Here is a 17,865-nt window from a genome sequence, read left to right as displayed (position 1 = left end):
CTGATGAGTATAGACCAGGGTTTCTCAACTCCGGTCCTCGGGACCCACCTACCAGTCATGTTTTCAGGATTTCCTTAGTATAGAGCAGGTGATATAATTAGTGTCAATGCATCAGGACTTACCACAGGTATTAATTCTGTGGGATATTCTCAAATCCAGACTGGTAGGTGGGTCCCGAGGACCGGAGTTGAGAAACCCTGGTATAGACGATGGGAAAAATAGCTTTCACATCTTGCTGGCCATCCTGTAGCTGTTGGAGACCCATACAGAGAAAGTCCCCTGGAGGAGAAATATGAGGTTGAGGAGCTGCCACTGGAGCATAAGGAGAAGCAGGAGGAAACGCACATGCAGGAACATAAGGCTGTTGATGGTGATGACAACACAGGCCATGATGACCAATCATCTCAGTGGGAAGCAGAGCCGGAAAGAATTGAGTTACCCACCTTCCACTGTCTCTGCTACCACAAGCAGCAGAGGCCTCAAAAGCCAGATCAGTATCATCCAGATAATGTAGAAGGTTTTCAGCATGTCAGGTGGCATTGTCACCCCCTAAGCAGACAAAGTTGTCCTCTGCCAGTGTACAAAACATCACATGGAGGCACTTTTCACCCTTCCATAACTTAAACTTATACTAAAATAAATAAAGACACTACAACCTATATTGGATGACAAATGGCCGGAATAATATTTTCATAATAAATAATTAAATATAATATGTTCCACAATAAATAAATAATTAACTAAATCCATAACCAAATTTAATTAATGAGAACTACATCCACCCAGCTCCACTGAGTGATTCTACCCCACTAACAAAGGGGGGGGGGGGGGGCTTCTTCTTGAAACTGACCCCGAACCTCAGAAGAACCAATATAAAGGGAACAAACTTCCCGTCACAAACATGTCAACAAATTCAAGGGCTGGATTTCTCCCCCAGCAACCACCAGCAACCAGTCAGATTTGGCTCTCCAGAGCCCAGTATTGACAGCAAAAACTGGAACCAATCGATTCCCTAACACTTCAGCCGTAATTTCAGATAATTCTGAACAGTAAGAAGAGCGGGAATAAGGGGGGGGGGGGGGGGGAGAAAGGCAAACACCACATACATATATATTTATATAAGGTGCCTGTGCCCCCATGAGTTCCGAAGCTAAACGCTCTGGGGGATGATTCATTCTGTCAAAAAGAATGAGGCATGGATCCATGAGGATTTTCACATACCTCTGTGTAACAACATGGTCATTTAGCTCTCTGGGATCACCATTTTCTCAGCTTAGATGGTTGGCACACTTCAAGAAACCACTCCAACAGCATAGATTTGAGTGAAAACTTTCCGCAACTAGCTTTATTATTGCTTTTACAGAAGTCAGTGCACTTTCAAGCACAAACAAAATCCTCGGCCATCTGGCCACTAACTACACAGTACAAACTATACCCATACTACTAGCAAGACCAGCATCCCAACATATAAATTACAGTGCATACCACACATTTGATCAGAGGGTATTGACTCCCACAGGCCTTGGTGAGCCTACTTCTTCCCCAGACTGGGAGCACCATTGACAGAACTCAGCTCACACTTACCTGAGCTCCTCAACTGGCTGCTAATTACACCTATAGTCTAGCTGATGAACAGAGAGGAAAAACACTTTTTTTCCAGACTTCATGCTCTCATTTCTCTGGATGAGATACACCATTTTACTGACCTCAGTATGCCACTCTGGCAGCTCCACTGCCACACTCCATCTGAGGCCAATTAATAGATTTGCCCTGGCTGATGGTGCCCCATCATGCCACTGTCTACCTGCCTACCATCATGTTCCATACAGAATAGCTGCTGCTGCCATAAACCTACTGCCACTACTATTACTGCTACACAGCCGCCACTACTACTACCACTCTAACACAGCCCCACACACATTCTTTTGCTGCCATATCTATGTCATTATGTGCTGATACTGCTGGCACTATAATTTCTTCCACTATTACCTCTACACAACTTACACTGTCTGCATCCACACTGTACTACTGCTCCCAAATAAAATGGAAAGTTTTTCTGAGCTTTTCCCACTTCAGAACAAATCACAGTTTCTTCTGACAAATAACACTTGTATTTGTGTATACATATGGGCAGGTATTCTGCCCCTGTTACCACATACTTTCACGGACATTTAACCCCTCAGATGCCGTGGTTAATCCTGACCACGGCATCTGAGCGCGGTGAAACCGAAAGTGCGCACTTTCGGTTGCGCTCCGGTTCCCCCGTGTGGCGATCAGAGGAGCCGGAGCGTGTATGCAGCAGCCCCTGTCTTTATGAATGACAGGAGGCTGCTGCATAGTATTTCCCATGGAGCCCTTGCCTGTAATAGGGCTCCACAGGAAACTAGTAAAATGATCCTAGATTCTAATGCAAGTGCATTGGAATCTATGATAATACCAATAAGGCTACTTTCACACTAGCGTTCGATCGGATCCGTTCTGAACAGATCCGATCATAATAATGCAGACGGAGGCTCCGTTCAGAACGGATCCGTCTGCATTATTTTGGCATATAAAAGCTAAGTGTCAAAATAGCCTCGGACGGATCCGTCCAGACTTTCAATGTAAAGTCAATGGGGGACGGATCCGCTTGAAGATTGAGCCATATTGTGGCATCCTCAAACGGATCCGTCCCCATTGACTTACATTGTAAGTCTGGACGGATCCGCACGCCTCCGCACGGCCAGGCGGACACCCGAACGCTGCAAGCAGCGTTCAGCTGTCCGCCTGTCCGTGCGGAGGCGAGCGGAGCGGAGGCAGAACGCCGCCAGACTGATGCAGTCTGAGCGGATCCGCATCCATTCAGACTGCATCAGGGCTGGACGGAAGCGTTCGGGTCCGCTCGTGAGCCCCTTCAAACGGAGCTCACGAGCGGACAGCCGAACGCTAGTGTGAAAGTAGCCTAAGATGTTTGGTTGTTATAGTTCCCTATTATAAAAAAAAGTGTAAAAAAATTATAATAAAATGAATAAATAAAAACATAAAAATTCTAATCACCCCCCTTTTCCCAAAATAAAAATAAAAGAACTAAAAAAATAAAAAAATACACATCATGGGTCTCATAATGTGCGAAAACGCCCATAGTATAAAAATATAAAAATATATTCCCCATACTGCAAAATGGAAAAAAGCGCCCAAATAGCCGATTCACCGTTTTTGGTGGCTTCTTTTTCTACAAAAAATAAAACAAAAAGAGATCAAAAAGTTATATACAACCTCAGAATGGTATCAATGAAAAGTTCAGATCACCCCGCAAACAATGAGCCCCAATACAGCTCCTTAAACATATTTACAAAAAAAGTTATAGGGGTCAAAATATGGCGACAAAAAAATAAAACAGATTTTTTTCCCACTTTAATTTTTTTTATCACTATCAAAACGCAAGAAAAACTATACATATAAGGTATCTACAGATTTGTACTGACCTGTAGAATAAAAGTAACCAGTCTGTTTTATCGCACATAGAACGGCGTAAATAAAAATAAAAAATTTTTAAACTGTGGTGGAATTGCATTTTTTTTTTTGCAATTTCACTCCATTTGGAATTTTTTTCCCGCTTCCCACTACATTATATGCAATATTAAATGGTGGCGTTGTAAAGTACAACATGTTCCGCAAAAAACAAGCCCTCATATGGCTATGTGAACAGACAAATAAAAAAGTTATGGCTCTGGGATGGCAGGAAGCGCAAAAAACTAAAACGCAAAAAATAAATAAAAACCTCTGGGCCTTAAGGGGTTAATAAATGTTCCCCTATTTTTTAAACATGCTGTTTGTTAATACCGTTAACCATGCCTTTACCAATATATATATATATATATAATGAAGAAAATCCGCAGCACTCCTTGAAGTGTAGAAAAAATGTGTAGTTTTATTCACACATGTCAAATAAGACAACGTTTCGGTTCTCTCACAGAACCTTTTTCAAGTCAAGTGAACATAAAGTGCATAAGTGCTAGTATAAATACATCATCACATTGTAATCAATTAGTCATCAACCAATACAAAATCAGTGCACTCCCATATTTAGGGCATGTTACAATTCATTCCTTCTCTCTCTGTGCCTAGATAGAGACTAATCACAGTGCTTCTCCATTCATGATTCCCATTTACTACATACAAGTGCCAAAATTAGAGTGCAAAGTGCAATATAAACCCTATGTCCTAAGTTACCTTGCTGTGGTTATATCTAAAGGAACAGGAGGAGATGGCGTCTGAACTTGTGTGGAGGCACGCCACCGCTCGCGTCTCTCCCTCCTCAGTGCGCATGTGTCAATTCCATCCCCACTGACAACGCAGTACATAACCTCTCTGCGTCATCCGAAGGCGGAGATCTAACGTCATGACGTCAGATCCACTCCGTCCGCCACCACCACGCACGCATGCGTGCCAGTAAGCCGCGGCAGTGATCCACGCCAACTCATAGATCTCTTCCGCCATTTTACTCTAGGGCAATCGTTTGGGCATTGTCTTGCGCCTTTAACTCCTTCTGTTCCTTCTTGCCTCTTACCAACCAGCAAAGGTAAAGGCTTGAACCATATTTTCAAAAAGAGCATAGAATATTCTATCATGAATTCGTCATGTAACATCCATTGGGTCCACCCCATACATTATACTGAATACACACAGAAGTTAGATCAGTGAAAGGGCATTATCCAACCATCCCTCCTGTCACCCTAAATTCGACATTTAACCCTTTGGGTTTCAGAGTATCTAACCGAAAAATCCATCTAAGCTCAGTTTTCTTTAAGATGGTTAAACGGTCCCCTCCTCTGTCCAATGGTTTTACATGATCCAAAAGCATGAATCTCAACTCACTCTCTTTATGATTTTTTTCGGCAAAATGTTTCGATACGGGCAAATCTCGTCTTTTATTCCTGATAGATTGTCTGTGGTTATTCAACCTAGTTTTTACATCGCATGTGGTTTCACCCACGTATAACACCTTGCATGGACACCATAAAACATATATCACCCATGATGAATCACATGTGAGATAATGCCTTATCTTGAAGATTTCTCCCGTGTCTGGATGCGCAAACGCTGATCCTTTTTGCATCAGTTTGCAATTAACGCATCCCAGACACGGGAAAGATCCCAAGCGCTTCGTCTTCAAAAAAGTTCCTTCCTCCTGTTCCTTCAGATATAACCACAGCAAGGTAACTTAGGACATAGGGTTTATATTGCACTTTGCACTCTAATTTTGGCACTTGTATGTAGTAAATGGGAATCATGAATGGAGAAGCACTGTGATTAGTCTCTATCTAGGCACAGAGAGAGAAGGAATGAATTGTAACATGCCCTAAATATGGGAGTGCACTGATTTTGTATTGGTTGATGACTAATTGATTACAATGTGATGATGTATTTATACTAGCACTTATGCACTTTATGTTCACTTGACTTGAAAAAGGTTCTGTGAGAGAACCGAAACGTTGTCTTATTTGACATGTGTGAATAAAACTACACATTTTTTCTACACTTCAAGGAGTGCTGCGGATTTTCTTCATTGTTTTATGTCTCGAATCGAGGGACCACCGCCGGCACCACACAGCTACGGCTGAGTAAAACGACAGGAGTGCTGCCTGAAACTTCTTTTATGGATCTATATATATATATATATATCAGTGTAACAATGAAATTATTTGCTAATGCTGTCATCACGGACAAGAGCTTAAAAATCTGATAACAAAGATATAAAAAAAATCTGAGACCTCAAAGTACAATATACCAATTATCAGGTCAATTGGAGCGTATTTAATTTGTGTAGAATCGATTCAGACAAGAATAAATTTCAGATGCAAAATGAATTTCAAGAAATTCACTCATCTCTACATGCCAGCATCTTTTAGCTACTTTGATATCACAAACGTAAAAACACAAAATGCAATCGCACACTGCAACCAGCACTCTGCCCTGCCTTTATGCTGGATGTTGAATAAGGCATTGGTGTACATTTTGGCCAAAGCGTAATAAGCCACTCACCACGTCAAGGTCGCCTTCATGAGTGGTCCCTAACACTAGTTCCTACCTTTTATGGGCCATGACAGCCACATAAAGTCCAGGGAGCGCAGGTACAGCATGCACGCCAAGCGCACTCTGCTTTTAACCCCGTCCGGTGCCATTACAGCTTTCATCGGATCCAGGGATGCAAGTACCAACATGCATGCTGAGCCCACTATATACCTCTCCTGGAGCCTAATGGCTACTGGTAGATGCTACGCAGTGTGCGATAGCATTTTGTGTTTTTACGTTTGTATCTGTATTTCGCCATAGCAATCTGCACCTGCTAGGGGTTGTGCGGGCTGAATTTTCCATATTTTTTCTTTGTAGTACATATTGGAGGCGTGGCGATCTCCAAGCAGTCAAGCACACCTGTCCAGTTAATCTGCCCCCTGGAGGCTGGTTTTAAAGTCAGTATAAAACTGAGTCTGCTTATATAGCACCTACCAGTAGCCATTAGGATCCAGGAGAGGTATATAGTGCGCTCAGCATGCATGTTGGTACTTGCATCCCTGGATCCGATGAAAGCTGTAATGGCACCGGACGGGGTTAAAAGCAGAGTGCGCTTGGCGTGCATGCTGTACCTGCGCTCCCTGGACTTTATGTGGCTGTCATGGCCCATAAAAGGTAGGAACTAGTGTTAGGGACCACTCATGAAGGCGACCTTGACGTGGTGAGTGGCTTATTACGCTTTGGCCAAAATGTACACCAATGCCTTATTCAACATCCAGCATAGAGGCAGGGCAGAGTGCTGGTTGCAGTGTGCGATTGCATTTTGTGTTTTTACGTTTGTATCTGTATTTCGCCATAGCAATCTGCACCTGCTAGGGGTTGTGCGGGCTGAATTTTCCATATTTTTTCTTTGTAGTATATATTGGAGGTGTGGCGATCTCCAAGCAGTCATGCACACCTGACCAGTTAGTATGCCCTGGAGGCTGGTTTTAAAGTCAGTATAAAACTGAGTCTGCTTAAAAAGCACCTACCAGTAGCCATTTGGCTCCAGGAGAAGTATATAGTGGGCTCAGCATGCATGTTGGTACTTGCATCCCTGGATCCGATGAAAGCTGTAATGGCACCGGACGGGGTTAAAAGCAGAGTGTGCTTGGCGTGCATGCTGTACCTGCGCTCCCTGGACTTTATGTGGCTGTCATGGCCCATAAAAGGTAGGAACTAGTGTTAGGGACCACTCATGAAGGCGACCTTGACGTGGTGAGTGGCTTATTACGCTTTGGCCAAAATGTACACCAATGCCTTATTCAACATCCAGCATAAAGGCAGGGCAGAGTGCTGGTTGCAGTGTGCGATTGCATTTTGTGTTTTTACGTTTGTATCGGGCTGAATTTTCCATATTTTTACTTTGATATCACAAACTAGTAAAATTGGTAAATTGGCTTACAGCACAAAAAGATAACCATTTCTTCTAGGTTTTTTTCATTATTTGTTTATTAATCTTTAAAGGGGTTCTCTGGGCTTTTAATATTGATGACCTATCCTCAGGATATCAGATGGGCGGGGGTCGACACCCGGCACCCCCACCGATCAGTTGTATGAAGAGAAGGTGCACACAGTAAGCCCATGCCGTCTCCCTTTTCTCTTCATGCTCACTGCTGCTATGTCTATGATGAACAGGAGACAACACTCGCGCATCTTCTCTTCATACAGTTTATCGGCAGGGGTGCCGGGTGTCAGACCCCCGCCAATCTGATATTGATGACCTATCCTGAGGATAGGTCGTCAATATTAAAACCCTGGAGTACCCCTTTAATTTGTTACAAAAAAACCTGATATAATATTTTTTTTTTCTTAGTTACACATCTAGAGAAGATGGGATACTAAATTTCAGAACCCTGAACTTTACAAAAGTGATGGAACAGGACTACAACAGACAATTTTACTGTAACTCCCATTTTTCAGAAACTAAATTTTATATTACATTCAAAAAGCCAGGTATAAATTGATTTGACTTTTTTTGGTATGTGAACTATATTGAGAAGCCTCATGAGTGTGTCGGGTATTTATTTCATATAAGATATGAAATCATAAAAATTATGATTTCATATTTTTATGGAATATGAAAAATGAAAAATTTAATTGGTGGACATATTAACGCCCGTTCTTTTATTGATGAGATCTAAAATTAATTTGTGCAGCTAATGAAACAGGGTGCAATTATATAAAATATAATTTATTACAAATAAATACAGTAAAAAAGAATTACATGCAAATTAATACAAGGACAATATCAAAATTGAAGATAAAAAGGATAAACACGGATTAATACAGGAAGAATAACTGATCCACTGTGTCCTTATGACCAATCAAAGATATATATATATATATATATATATATTAATGATATTATACCCCGCTTGGCAATCAGACTATGGAAATATAATTTCCCAGAGTTTTTCCTCTACTCAGACAATGTCTAATCTCCCATTAGCAATATGTATCTTTGCTAAGAGGACAACTAGCATTTAGGGAGGTGTTTAATACTATACGTTCCCACAATATGGGAACTCCTGACTATATTCCAAGAGGAATATCTTATTAATACCGCAATCAGTAAGTATAAATATACATTACCGGGTCAAGGATGAACAGTGTTTCGGATGTGATCAGTTCTCAAAAACTTTTCCAGTATACAAAAATGAATCCAAGTTTCTTTGTGATAAATCCTTCTTATGGCCAATGTTTCTTTGTAGCAAGATTTTTTTGTGTTGTATTTTTTTTTTGTTGAAGTCCTTTAGTTTTATTTGAGGTTTTTTTTGTCTAACCGCTCACATGCATACTTTATACCCCATGTTATCTAAGAACTCTTCCCCTTCTAGATTAGGGATTTCCAATCAGATAAGGTGGGTGTGACGTATGGTAATCATGGGGATGATGTCATTTAATTGGCATTCCTTAGAAACTTCTGCCCATCTACCACTTGATGGCACTGTTGTATCATATAACAATTTTAAATATTTTAAGAATTAACACATATATATTGCTTTATTACACCACTTAAACTTTGACCTTTTCCACCTTAAATCAGTTAGGAGGGATTATTCTTTGACACTTTAGAATCACTTTCCCAGACATCACGGATCCAGCTTGAGAGTTAACATACCATCTTATTTATGGTCAGATAAGAGAACCATAATCTTTTAACTTTTCCCCTGGTTTGTATACCTTAACTGTCTCAGCTATTGAGTAATGATGTTTGAAATAACATCAGCTCCTCTGAATAGACCCTATTTAGGAAAATTCAACTTAAACGCTCTCTATAGCCCCTAGAATATATCCTCTCAGTGAGATACACACAAATACATCAATATTGCATAATATATATGAATCATTAACAAGCCCAAACGCTAAATAAATGCACACAGGAATATATATATATATATATATATATATATATATATGTGTGAATATATGAATAGATATCTATTCTACACCAGATGTGTTTTATGGATGTCTCTTATCAGATCATGGTTTAGCCATGAAACGCCCATTGTTCCTTAGACAGACATGTTTAGAGAAACCAGTGTAGATAAATCCATGTCTCTAAACAATAATACGAAGTATAATGCTCTCTATATATTTACTTTTAACACTTTGAACTTGCCATGAACCCATCTTGTTTTTTTTTTCAGGTTCATGCTGATCACATGTTGTTAAAGGCAATGATCATCCATATTGAATATAGTATCATCAGATACATTGTACACTTATGAAAATGCACAACAAGTGACAGTTACCTGATGTTCATCTTTTTCTTACTGATTTGTTAGTAATCTCTATTTTATAATTATACTGCCCTTGCCTAGGATAAATTTGCGCTTACACAGAGCAGCCAATTTGAACAGGGAAATGGTACCAAGCATAAGATGGGAGTGGGGGGGGGGGGTGTTTTGACTATGTCAGAATTCCTGTGGGCTTTGTCATTAAGCTTTAGTCACAGATCACAGCTCTGCCCTCTTGGAGCTGAGCTAAAAACCAGCCAATCAGAAAGATCTGAGGAACATATAGTAAATAGTAGTTGACCATATCTGTCTGACTGCACTGGGAATTTAAATTAGCCCTGGAAAAAAACAAATAAGAAACCCCCATTTTGTAGATGGCTCCAAATTGACAGAAGGTGGTAGGACCAACACAAGTAGGTTGGGTCAGCAATACCACAGTGCAGCACAAAATACCACCTCAGCAGAACCAAATACCATAGTGCAGCACAATATACTGTATCAGCAGCACAAAATACCTCCCCAGAAGCTAGCCCTCCGGGGTGGCCATTGCAAACTGCCATGTTCTGTCCTCCTCCTCCACTTTTCCCTAATTAAGTAATGGAGGAGGGGAATGAGGATGTGAGGCATGGTCACAGTACAGAGCCAACGGTACCTTCAGCATCCTGCCTTGTCTTTTAGCACTACTAAAATATAGGAGAACACTACACTACATATCTGTTACATCCAGTGATGTCTCCTCTGATGTGGACCTTTTTTTTCTCAACTTTTCCATTCAGAACAAACAGTCATGTTGACTTCTTTCAGCTATGTCTCATCTTTGCAGAGTTTGTCACATAGACATCTTGGATTTAGCATTTATCCATCTTACATCCCACCCTGGTGCCCTAACAGTGTCATCCTGATGCACTACCAGGCAAGTGTTCATTCCCCAGTGTCCCCAAATACTATACTACAGAAAAATTGTTCCCAGTAATAATGCCTCAGTAATAATAATGCCTCCTATAGTGCCCCTCATAATAATAATGCCCACTATTGTACCCCAGTAATAATATTGGCTCCTATGAAGCCTCCAGCAATAATAAAGCCCCATAGATCCCCAGTATTAGTAATGCCTCCTATAGTATCTCCAACAATAATTTTGCCCCTATAGTGCCTCAAGTGTTTTTAATCCCCTATAGTGCCCTCAAGTAATAATACATGTTATAATTGCACCAACAATAATGCGCCCACAATGTCCTCCAGTAATGTTCCCCATATTGCCTCCACTAATGTTCCCCACAGTGTCCCCAGTAATGTCCCCCATAGTGCCTCCAGTAATGCCCCCACAGCAGCCCCACTAATGTCCTCCACAATGCACCTAGTAATGTATCCCACATTGATCCAGCAGATTGTACATGTGCAAATGATCAGGAACAAGCATTTGTCGTAACATTCGTTACCAATAATCTGCACAACAACAAAGTCAACAATTGAAACATGAATGAGGGCCCTGCTCACTCAAAATGAGAATTGGTACATAGTTATGAGAACAGGAAGTGTGAAAAACATGCAGCAAAGTGATCCAGGAACTGGGTGGGTGAGCCAGTGGGTGGTAAACAACTGACACTCTAAGTGACAGTGGGTGGAAAAGTCTGAGGGTGTGGGCCTTCAAAGATGGGATTGAGAGCGATGGTACTGAAGGAATAACCTGGAAGGTGCATTGTGGGGAAAGAAGTACGCCACCTGGACCTGTTCTCAATGCTTATTTTTAGTTTTTAAACTGGAAAATCTCTGTTAGCATCATAATGTTTTTACAAATGTACTACATTTCTAATTCTGCTTGTATTCTCTATTGTGTTTGCAGATCCTAATTTACGGGAATTCCTAATTGCATTTTTTGTGTCTGCGTTCTTGGTTATTGTTATAGCTATAATTGCGATACGAATTTTTAAAATTGACATTGTCCTTTGGTATCGAACTTCCTGTTTCGCAAATTCAGATCAAAAAGGTATGTTTCAATTATCAATATAAAAGAGGTTGCCTCATAAAAACAAACCTTGTCCAAATATTCTGCTAGGGTTCATAGATGGGACTAGGACTGCCCTGTGTGTCAGAATGGATAGGCACTCTGTAAGAGCTGCTAACACTGTCAATTACATGGGTGGTCATTTACTTGAATGGCCATATGTGGCTTCCCACAATAATAAACAGCTTATTGTCTGGGGTTAGAGTGTCATACCAGCTCTGTTTTACAAAGGAATTGTCTAAGTGAGACAGCAGTCAGCAAAATGATTTTGGGATAATGGTGGCCACAGTTATTTTGCCATATTAAAGGTTTTAACATAGTATCATAGTTTGTTAGGCTAAAAAGATTTATAGTTCGCAAGTACATTTCGCTCTTGGTTATGTTTTGGTTAAGATTTTGTTGCTAAATTCTATTTTATAACCATGGAATAAATATCTTAGGAACCCTGATCAAATATTTGCAGCCGAATTAATACTGCAATCGATGTCTACAAATTGTACAACCCCTTACAGTATTTACTGTATATTTTATTGTTTTATGTATAGATTTGATTAATATTTACTATACTGAAATACAAAATAGATAAATATCTAGAGTCATATTCTACTTGTAGAACTATACAGATCTCTAATTTCACTAAGCCCCAGTCTAATTATTTTGTTCCTAATGATGTCATTACTCTTGCAGATGGGAAACTGTATGATGCTTACATATTATACTCAAATAAATTCATGGCAACCAGCTCTTATGAAATGGACATATTTGTCCTGAAAGTGCTGCCAGAAGTTCTAGAGAAGCAATGTGGTTACCGATTGTTTATAATTGGACGAGATGATTTACCAGGACAAGGCAAGTATTTCTATAGTTTTTATTTATTTTTGGTCAATCATTCACAAACAGGTAAAAACATAAAATATGTTCTACAAAAAATTATATACTTTTTAATTTATGAACAGTGATGCAGTGGTACTGTAGTGGTACAGAAGTTTAGTGTTTCATGACAGCCCAATCTAAGCACTGCACAATTCTCCTATGCAGCAGAGAGCAGGGCTCCTGCTCTAACGGCATCCGCACTACACAATAGTAATTTATCCCATACAGGGAACTCTAGTGTTGAGTGAGGCAGCATTAAACAGAAGTGCTAGAATAAATTGACTTCGGGTCTATAATCTGAAGCTCAGCACTAGTGAACACCTTAAAAAAAAAAATGCTGCTTTTTGATTATTCACCACCAAAAAACTGAATAAAAACCTATTAAAAAACTGTTATCAACCCCAAAATGATACTAATGAAAACTACAAGTCATCCTGCACAAATCAAGAACGCCACAAAATTAATAGCTTAAAATCTTGCATGCATAGTAGTCCTCTCAATGTATTCCACGGCTGGTTGGGGGTGCACAGGGGTGATATGGGAGTGCGTATCAACATACAAATTACTGATCTGGAGTCAGCAGTCTATGTTCTATATATGTATTACTGTATTTATTGGGGCTTGCTGGAGGTGACAGACTTCCTTTAAAGTGAATCTCTATCTTTTGAAATCAACATATTTAGCATTAAATTCTGTGCTGAATAATTTTGATTTTACATGTTTTCAGAGCTCGGTTTTGTGCCACAGAGTTCAAAATCCCCTTCATAGATATACATTGATAGATAGCATGCTTGCAGTGCTGTGGTGAGTCCTGCATGCCTGCTTATTATTGAGTTTAATGTATGCAGAATGCAGCAAACTCCTGTATCTCTCTAACCTATTTACATCAAGGTTGGACATTCACTTTTTATTAAACCTCTTTCTGGAGCCACTTTAAAGACGCACTCCCAGCAAAAATATTTTCTTCCCTCTATTTGTAAGTGTGCTGGTATTTATAATTGATCATTTAAAAAAAAATGATTTAGAGATTAAAGGATTTATGCAGTCAGTAAATATTGATTACCTATCCTCAGGATAGGTTATTAATATCTGATCAGTGGGGGTCTGACTTCCGACACCCCGTCAATCATCTGGTTGAAGAGGAGGCGATGCTCGTTTGCTCCCTGCTTTCTCTTTATTACACTGCCCATCATCCCGCTTGTTCTCGCCCTATTCAAGTGAATGGAACAAGCACTTGTAATTACACTGTGCCACCAAGACTTCCGAGATGACGTGCAAGTGTAATCTTGGAGAGGAAGTAGGACTCGTACCTCCTCTTCAAACAGCTAATCAGCGGGGGTGCCAGAAGTCGGACCCCCACTGATAAGATATTGATGACCTATTCTGAGGTTAGGTTATCAATATATAATGGCTACACAACCCCTTAATAATACCCTTTCACCTTCCGAAGCAACTGTGGTCTCACGTGAGAATCTGTGTGTTCCACAGTCAGTGGTGTAGCGTGGGGGAAGGCTGTTGCCCCAGTGCAAAATTTTAGGGGGCGCTAGCTGGGCGCACCACCAATTAGGAAAGGTAAGGCGATCGCCCCAGGCGGCGCAGCCCTGCTCAAAAGTGGGGGCGGCGGCAGGTCACAGGGAGATGAGCGCTTCCATTGTGGATTCATTCATCCCCATAGTCATCTGTATCACAGTCCTCAGGACAGCGATACAGATGGATGTGCTGCGGGGCAGGGACGGGTGGGGCGTCTCCGTTCCTCTGATAGGCTGCAGGAACTAGGCCTGCAGCCTATCAGAGGCCGGTGCAGGTGGCGCAATTATGTCATTGTGCCACCTGAGCCGTGCAGTGCGGGACACAAGCCTGAAGAGGCCTGCATCACATCGCTGCCATGGAGGTAAGTATAAGTGTTTAATGTTTTATATTGTACAATACTGGCTACTGGCACATGTTTGGGGGGGGCCATCTATGGGAGGCACTTCTCACTGGCACATGATTGGGGGGCATCTATAGGGGCACATCTTACTGGCACATTATTGGGGGGCACTGTGGGGGCATCTATGGGGGCACTTCTTACTGGTACATTATTGGGGGCAATTTTTACTGCCACATTATTGGGTGGCACTATGGGGGCACTTCTTACTGGCACATTATTGCGGGCATCTACTGATGCCACAAAGAAGGAGTATTTTATTTGGGGGGCTCTGTATAGGGGCATTTTATACTGGGGCACATTATAGTGGGTACTATGAAGAAGGGAAGAGAGGAGTACTATGGGGTCATCTACAGGGTCACTAAGAAGCAGTATTTTATACATGCAAATTATGGGGGAAACTGAGGACTGGGGCACTATATATGGGGCATTTTATACTGGGACATTATGGTGGCACTAGGAGGAAGGGGGGAAAGGAGCACTATGGGGGTATTTTATACTGACACATTATGGGGGCACTATGGGGACATTAGCTCAACGGGTGCATTAAAAGGGAGTATTTTTGCACTGTCAAATTATAAGGAGAATTATTACTACTGGGGGCATTATGGTGGGCTTTATTACTTCTGGGGGTCTTGGTGGAACATTATTATTAGTATGGGCACTATGGGAGCATTATTACTTCTGGGGCACAGTGGGGACATGTTGGGGGCACTGTAGGAGCCCTATTACTACCAGGTGTGCTCTAGCAGAGAATTATTCCTCTTGGTGGGACTTTTCGGAGCACTATTACTGTGTGGGCACCTTGGTACAGTATTAGCTTACTACAATTATTTTGGGGGAACGTTATGTTTACACTATTAGTGTCAGGGGCACTATTTTCTTGGCGCAGGTTTTTTAGGGCACTGTGTGCCAATAATTATTAAAGGCCACTATCTGCATGGTACTACTATTATCAGGGGGTTTATCTGTTTCTTCAGTATAATATTGTGGAGCACGGTAGGCAGAGTATTGGGGATGGTAGGATGATTTGTCCAGGAGATGAGAGGATGATGGAAAAGTAGTAAACTAAGATTTTTTTTGTCAAACTTCCGAGATGAGAAATGGCTGAAAAATGGTGGTCTGCTCTGAAAGGAGAAGATGAGGAAAGAGAACATCTACATCAAAGGAGACATCACTGGATGTAACAGGTATGTGCACTGCATTACCTTGTATGTTCTGTAGTGATGGTAGGGTGGATAGAGAATTTGGCCCACACTGTAGCAGCCTGGCCCCAGACTTCAGGTCACACTGTGTGTGTTCTGAATTCTGGGGGTTCACAGCCATCTACTACATTATCTGTACACAGAGAGTTATCACCGTGTTATCTGTAGTGTGACATCTACTCCATTATCTGTAAAAAGGGGTGGGGCCCCATGTTGGGGGGGTGCAATACTTGGATGCATTTTACCCATATTTCGCTAAAAATAATTTTTTCATTTGGCCTTTATTACAAATATTGAGCTGTTCTGTCGCAAATGGTTTACAATTTTTGAGAGGTTATTATTACTATTCAGATGACTTGGTTATTGGTCTTGGAGTCATGGAGATAGCATCCATTTAGCACTGCAGTGGGGAAAATATGTAGTAACATGAAATAAAAGAGTAAAAAGTTCATTTTTAACTGGAGTGGTCATTTAAATATTACTACTCTCTGCCGCCACTGGAGTCTCCCATCTTTTACAAAGGAGTTCTTAAAAATTAAAAAGGTAGTATATAAATGGTTGCTATGGGTAAGTAAGACAGTTTTCCTTTACACCAGTTTTGATAAATCTCCCCCTGTGAGGGCTCCCACGTGAGCCACACAGCATCAAGGAAAGTATTAGAGGGGACGTCTGGACCAGTGTAGTACTGTAGACTACCCTGCACTGGACATGCAACCCGAGCCTCTGAAAGAAAATGACATTAGATAAGCAAAATTAAACATTTTTTAAGGCTAGTACCTGTCTCTAGGTAAATCCTGCATGATATCAATGTTGTCATAAAATGTCAAGTAACCCTTAACATATTTTCACTCTTCAATATGTAATACTATTTTGATATGCTTTCAGCCATGGCGGACCTTGTAGATGAGACCATTGCACAAAGCAGAAGAGTAATTATCATTTTGGGAAACAAATTCTGTGAAGACCGTGGTGATGACTTTGAACAAAAAATCGCTATGTATGACGCGCTTATTCGGGATAAAATAACAGTCGTTTTGATTGAAATAGAGAAAATGGACTACACCAACATGCCTGAATCAATAAAATACCTCAAACAGAAGCAAGGCGCTGTGCGATGGAAAGGAAAATTCACAGAAGCCGCTCTTTCCCCTAATACAAGGTTCTGGAAAAACATCCGATATCAGATGCCTCCAGCCCAGCGTCCTTCTGACAAGGAACTGCACTACATCCATTCAGAAGACTGACATGAAGCGGGTATTAAAGACTTGGATACTGTACATTCGTGTGATTTATCAAACCTTACACATGTAATAAAACACTAGGCCCTTGTTTGGAGCTGTGGACAAAAAGCAGCAGCATGTTACTCTCCATGCCAATAATGTGAACACTACATAGATATCATTGTCAGCTTTGGCACAAAAGTCATCATTTCAGATACTACCTCCTACTATAACTGCACTTTCACAGGATTTCACTTTTAACCTATGAACTCTTTTAAGGCCCCTTTCACACGGGCAAAAATTCTGCGCGGGTGCAATGCGTGACGCATTGCACCTACACTAAATCCTGACCCATTCATTTTAATGGGGCTTTGTACATGAGCGATGTTTTACATGCATCACTTGTGCGTTCCGCGAAAATCACAGAATGTTCTATATTCTGCGTTTTTCACGCAACGCAGGCCCCATAGAAATGAATGGGGCTGCGTGAAAATCGCGAGTATCCGCAAGCAAGTGCGGATGAGGTGCAATTTTCACGCATGGTTGCTAGGAGATTATAGTGATGAGCAACCCTGGACCCCATTAAAGTAAATTCCCTGTATTATTTTCCCTTATAACATGGTTATAAGGGAAAATAATAACATTCTTAATACAGAATGCTTACTAAAATGTCGATTGAGGGGTAAAAAAATAAATAAATTTAACTCCCCTTATCCACTTGAATGCGAAGCTGGCATCGTCTTCCTTCTTCTTTCAGGACCTGCAAAAGGACCTTTGATGACGTAATCACACTCATGGTGACGTCAGTGCAGGTCCTGCTGAATAAAAATAGAAGATTACGTCATCAAAGGGCCTTTTG

At 41.0% G+C, this 17,865-nt stretch overlaps 1 protein-coding gene across 3 annotated transcripts in view; it reads left to right on the top strand.

Annotated features, from left to right (window-relative positions):
• The window catches only part of LOC122931522 (interleukin-1 receptor type 1-like), a 105,643-nt gene extending 88,248 nt beyond the window's left edge, over window positions 1–17,395 (top strand). For all 3 annotated transcript variants that reach the window (XM_044285591.1, XM_044285592.1, XM_044285593.1), the window contains exons 8-11: window positions 7,850–7,989; window positions 11,620–11,763; window positions 12,469–12,630; window positions 16,672–17,395. In XM_044285591.1, the coding sequence (XP_044141526.1) occupies window positions 7,850–7,989; window positions 11,620–11,763; window positions 12,469–12,630; window positions 16,672–17,030 (805 nt within the window). In that variant the 3' untranslated portion in view covers window positions 17,031–17,395. The remainder of the gene's footprint in view (window positions 1–7,849; window positions 7,990–11,619; window positions 11,764–12,468; window positions 12,631–16,671) is intronic.
• The last annotated feature ends 470 nt before the right edge of the window (window positions 17,396–17,865 follow it).

Source organism: Bufo gargarizans, chromosome 3 (assembly GCF_014858855.1).
Source record: "Bufo gargarizans isolate SCDJY-AF-19 chromosome 3, ASM1485885v1, whole genome shotgun sequence".
In the NCBI taxonomy this organism is placed as follows: Eukaryota; Metazoa; Chordata; class Amphibia; order Anura; family Bufonidae; genus Bufo; species Bufo gargarizans.
This window is presented reverse-complemented; position numbering and strand designations above follow the sequence as displayed.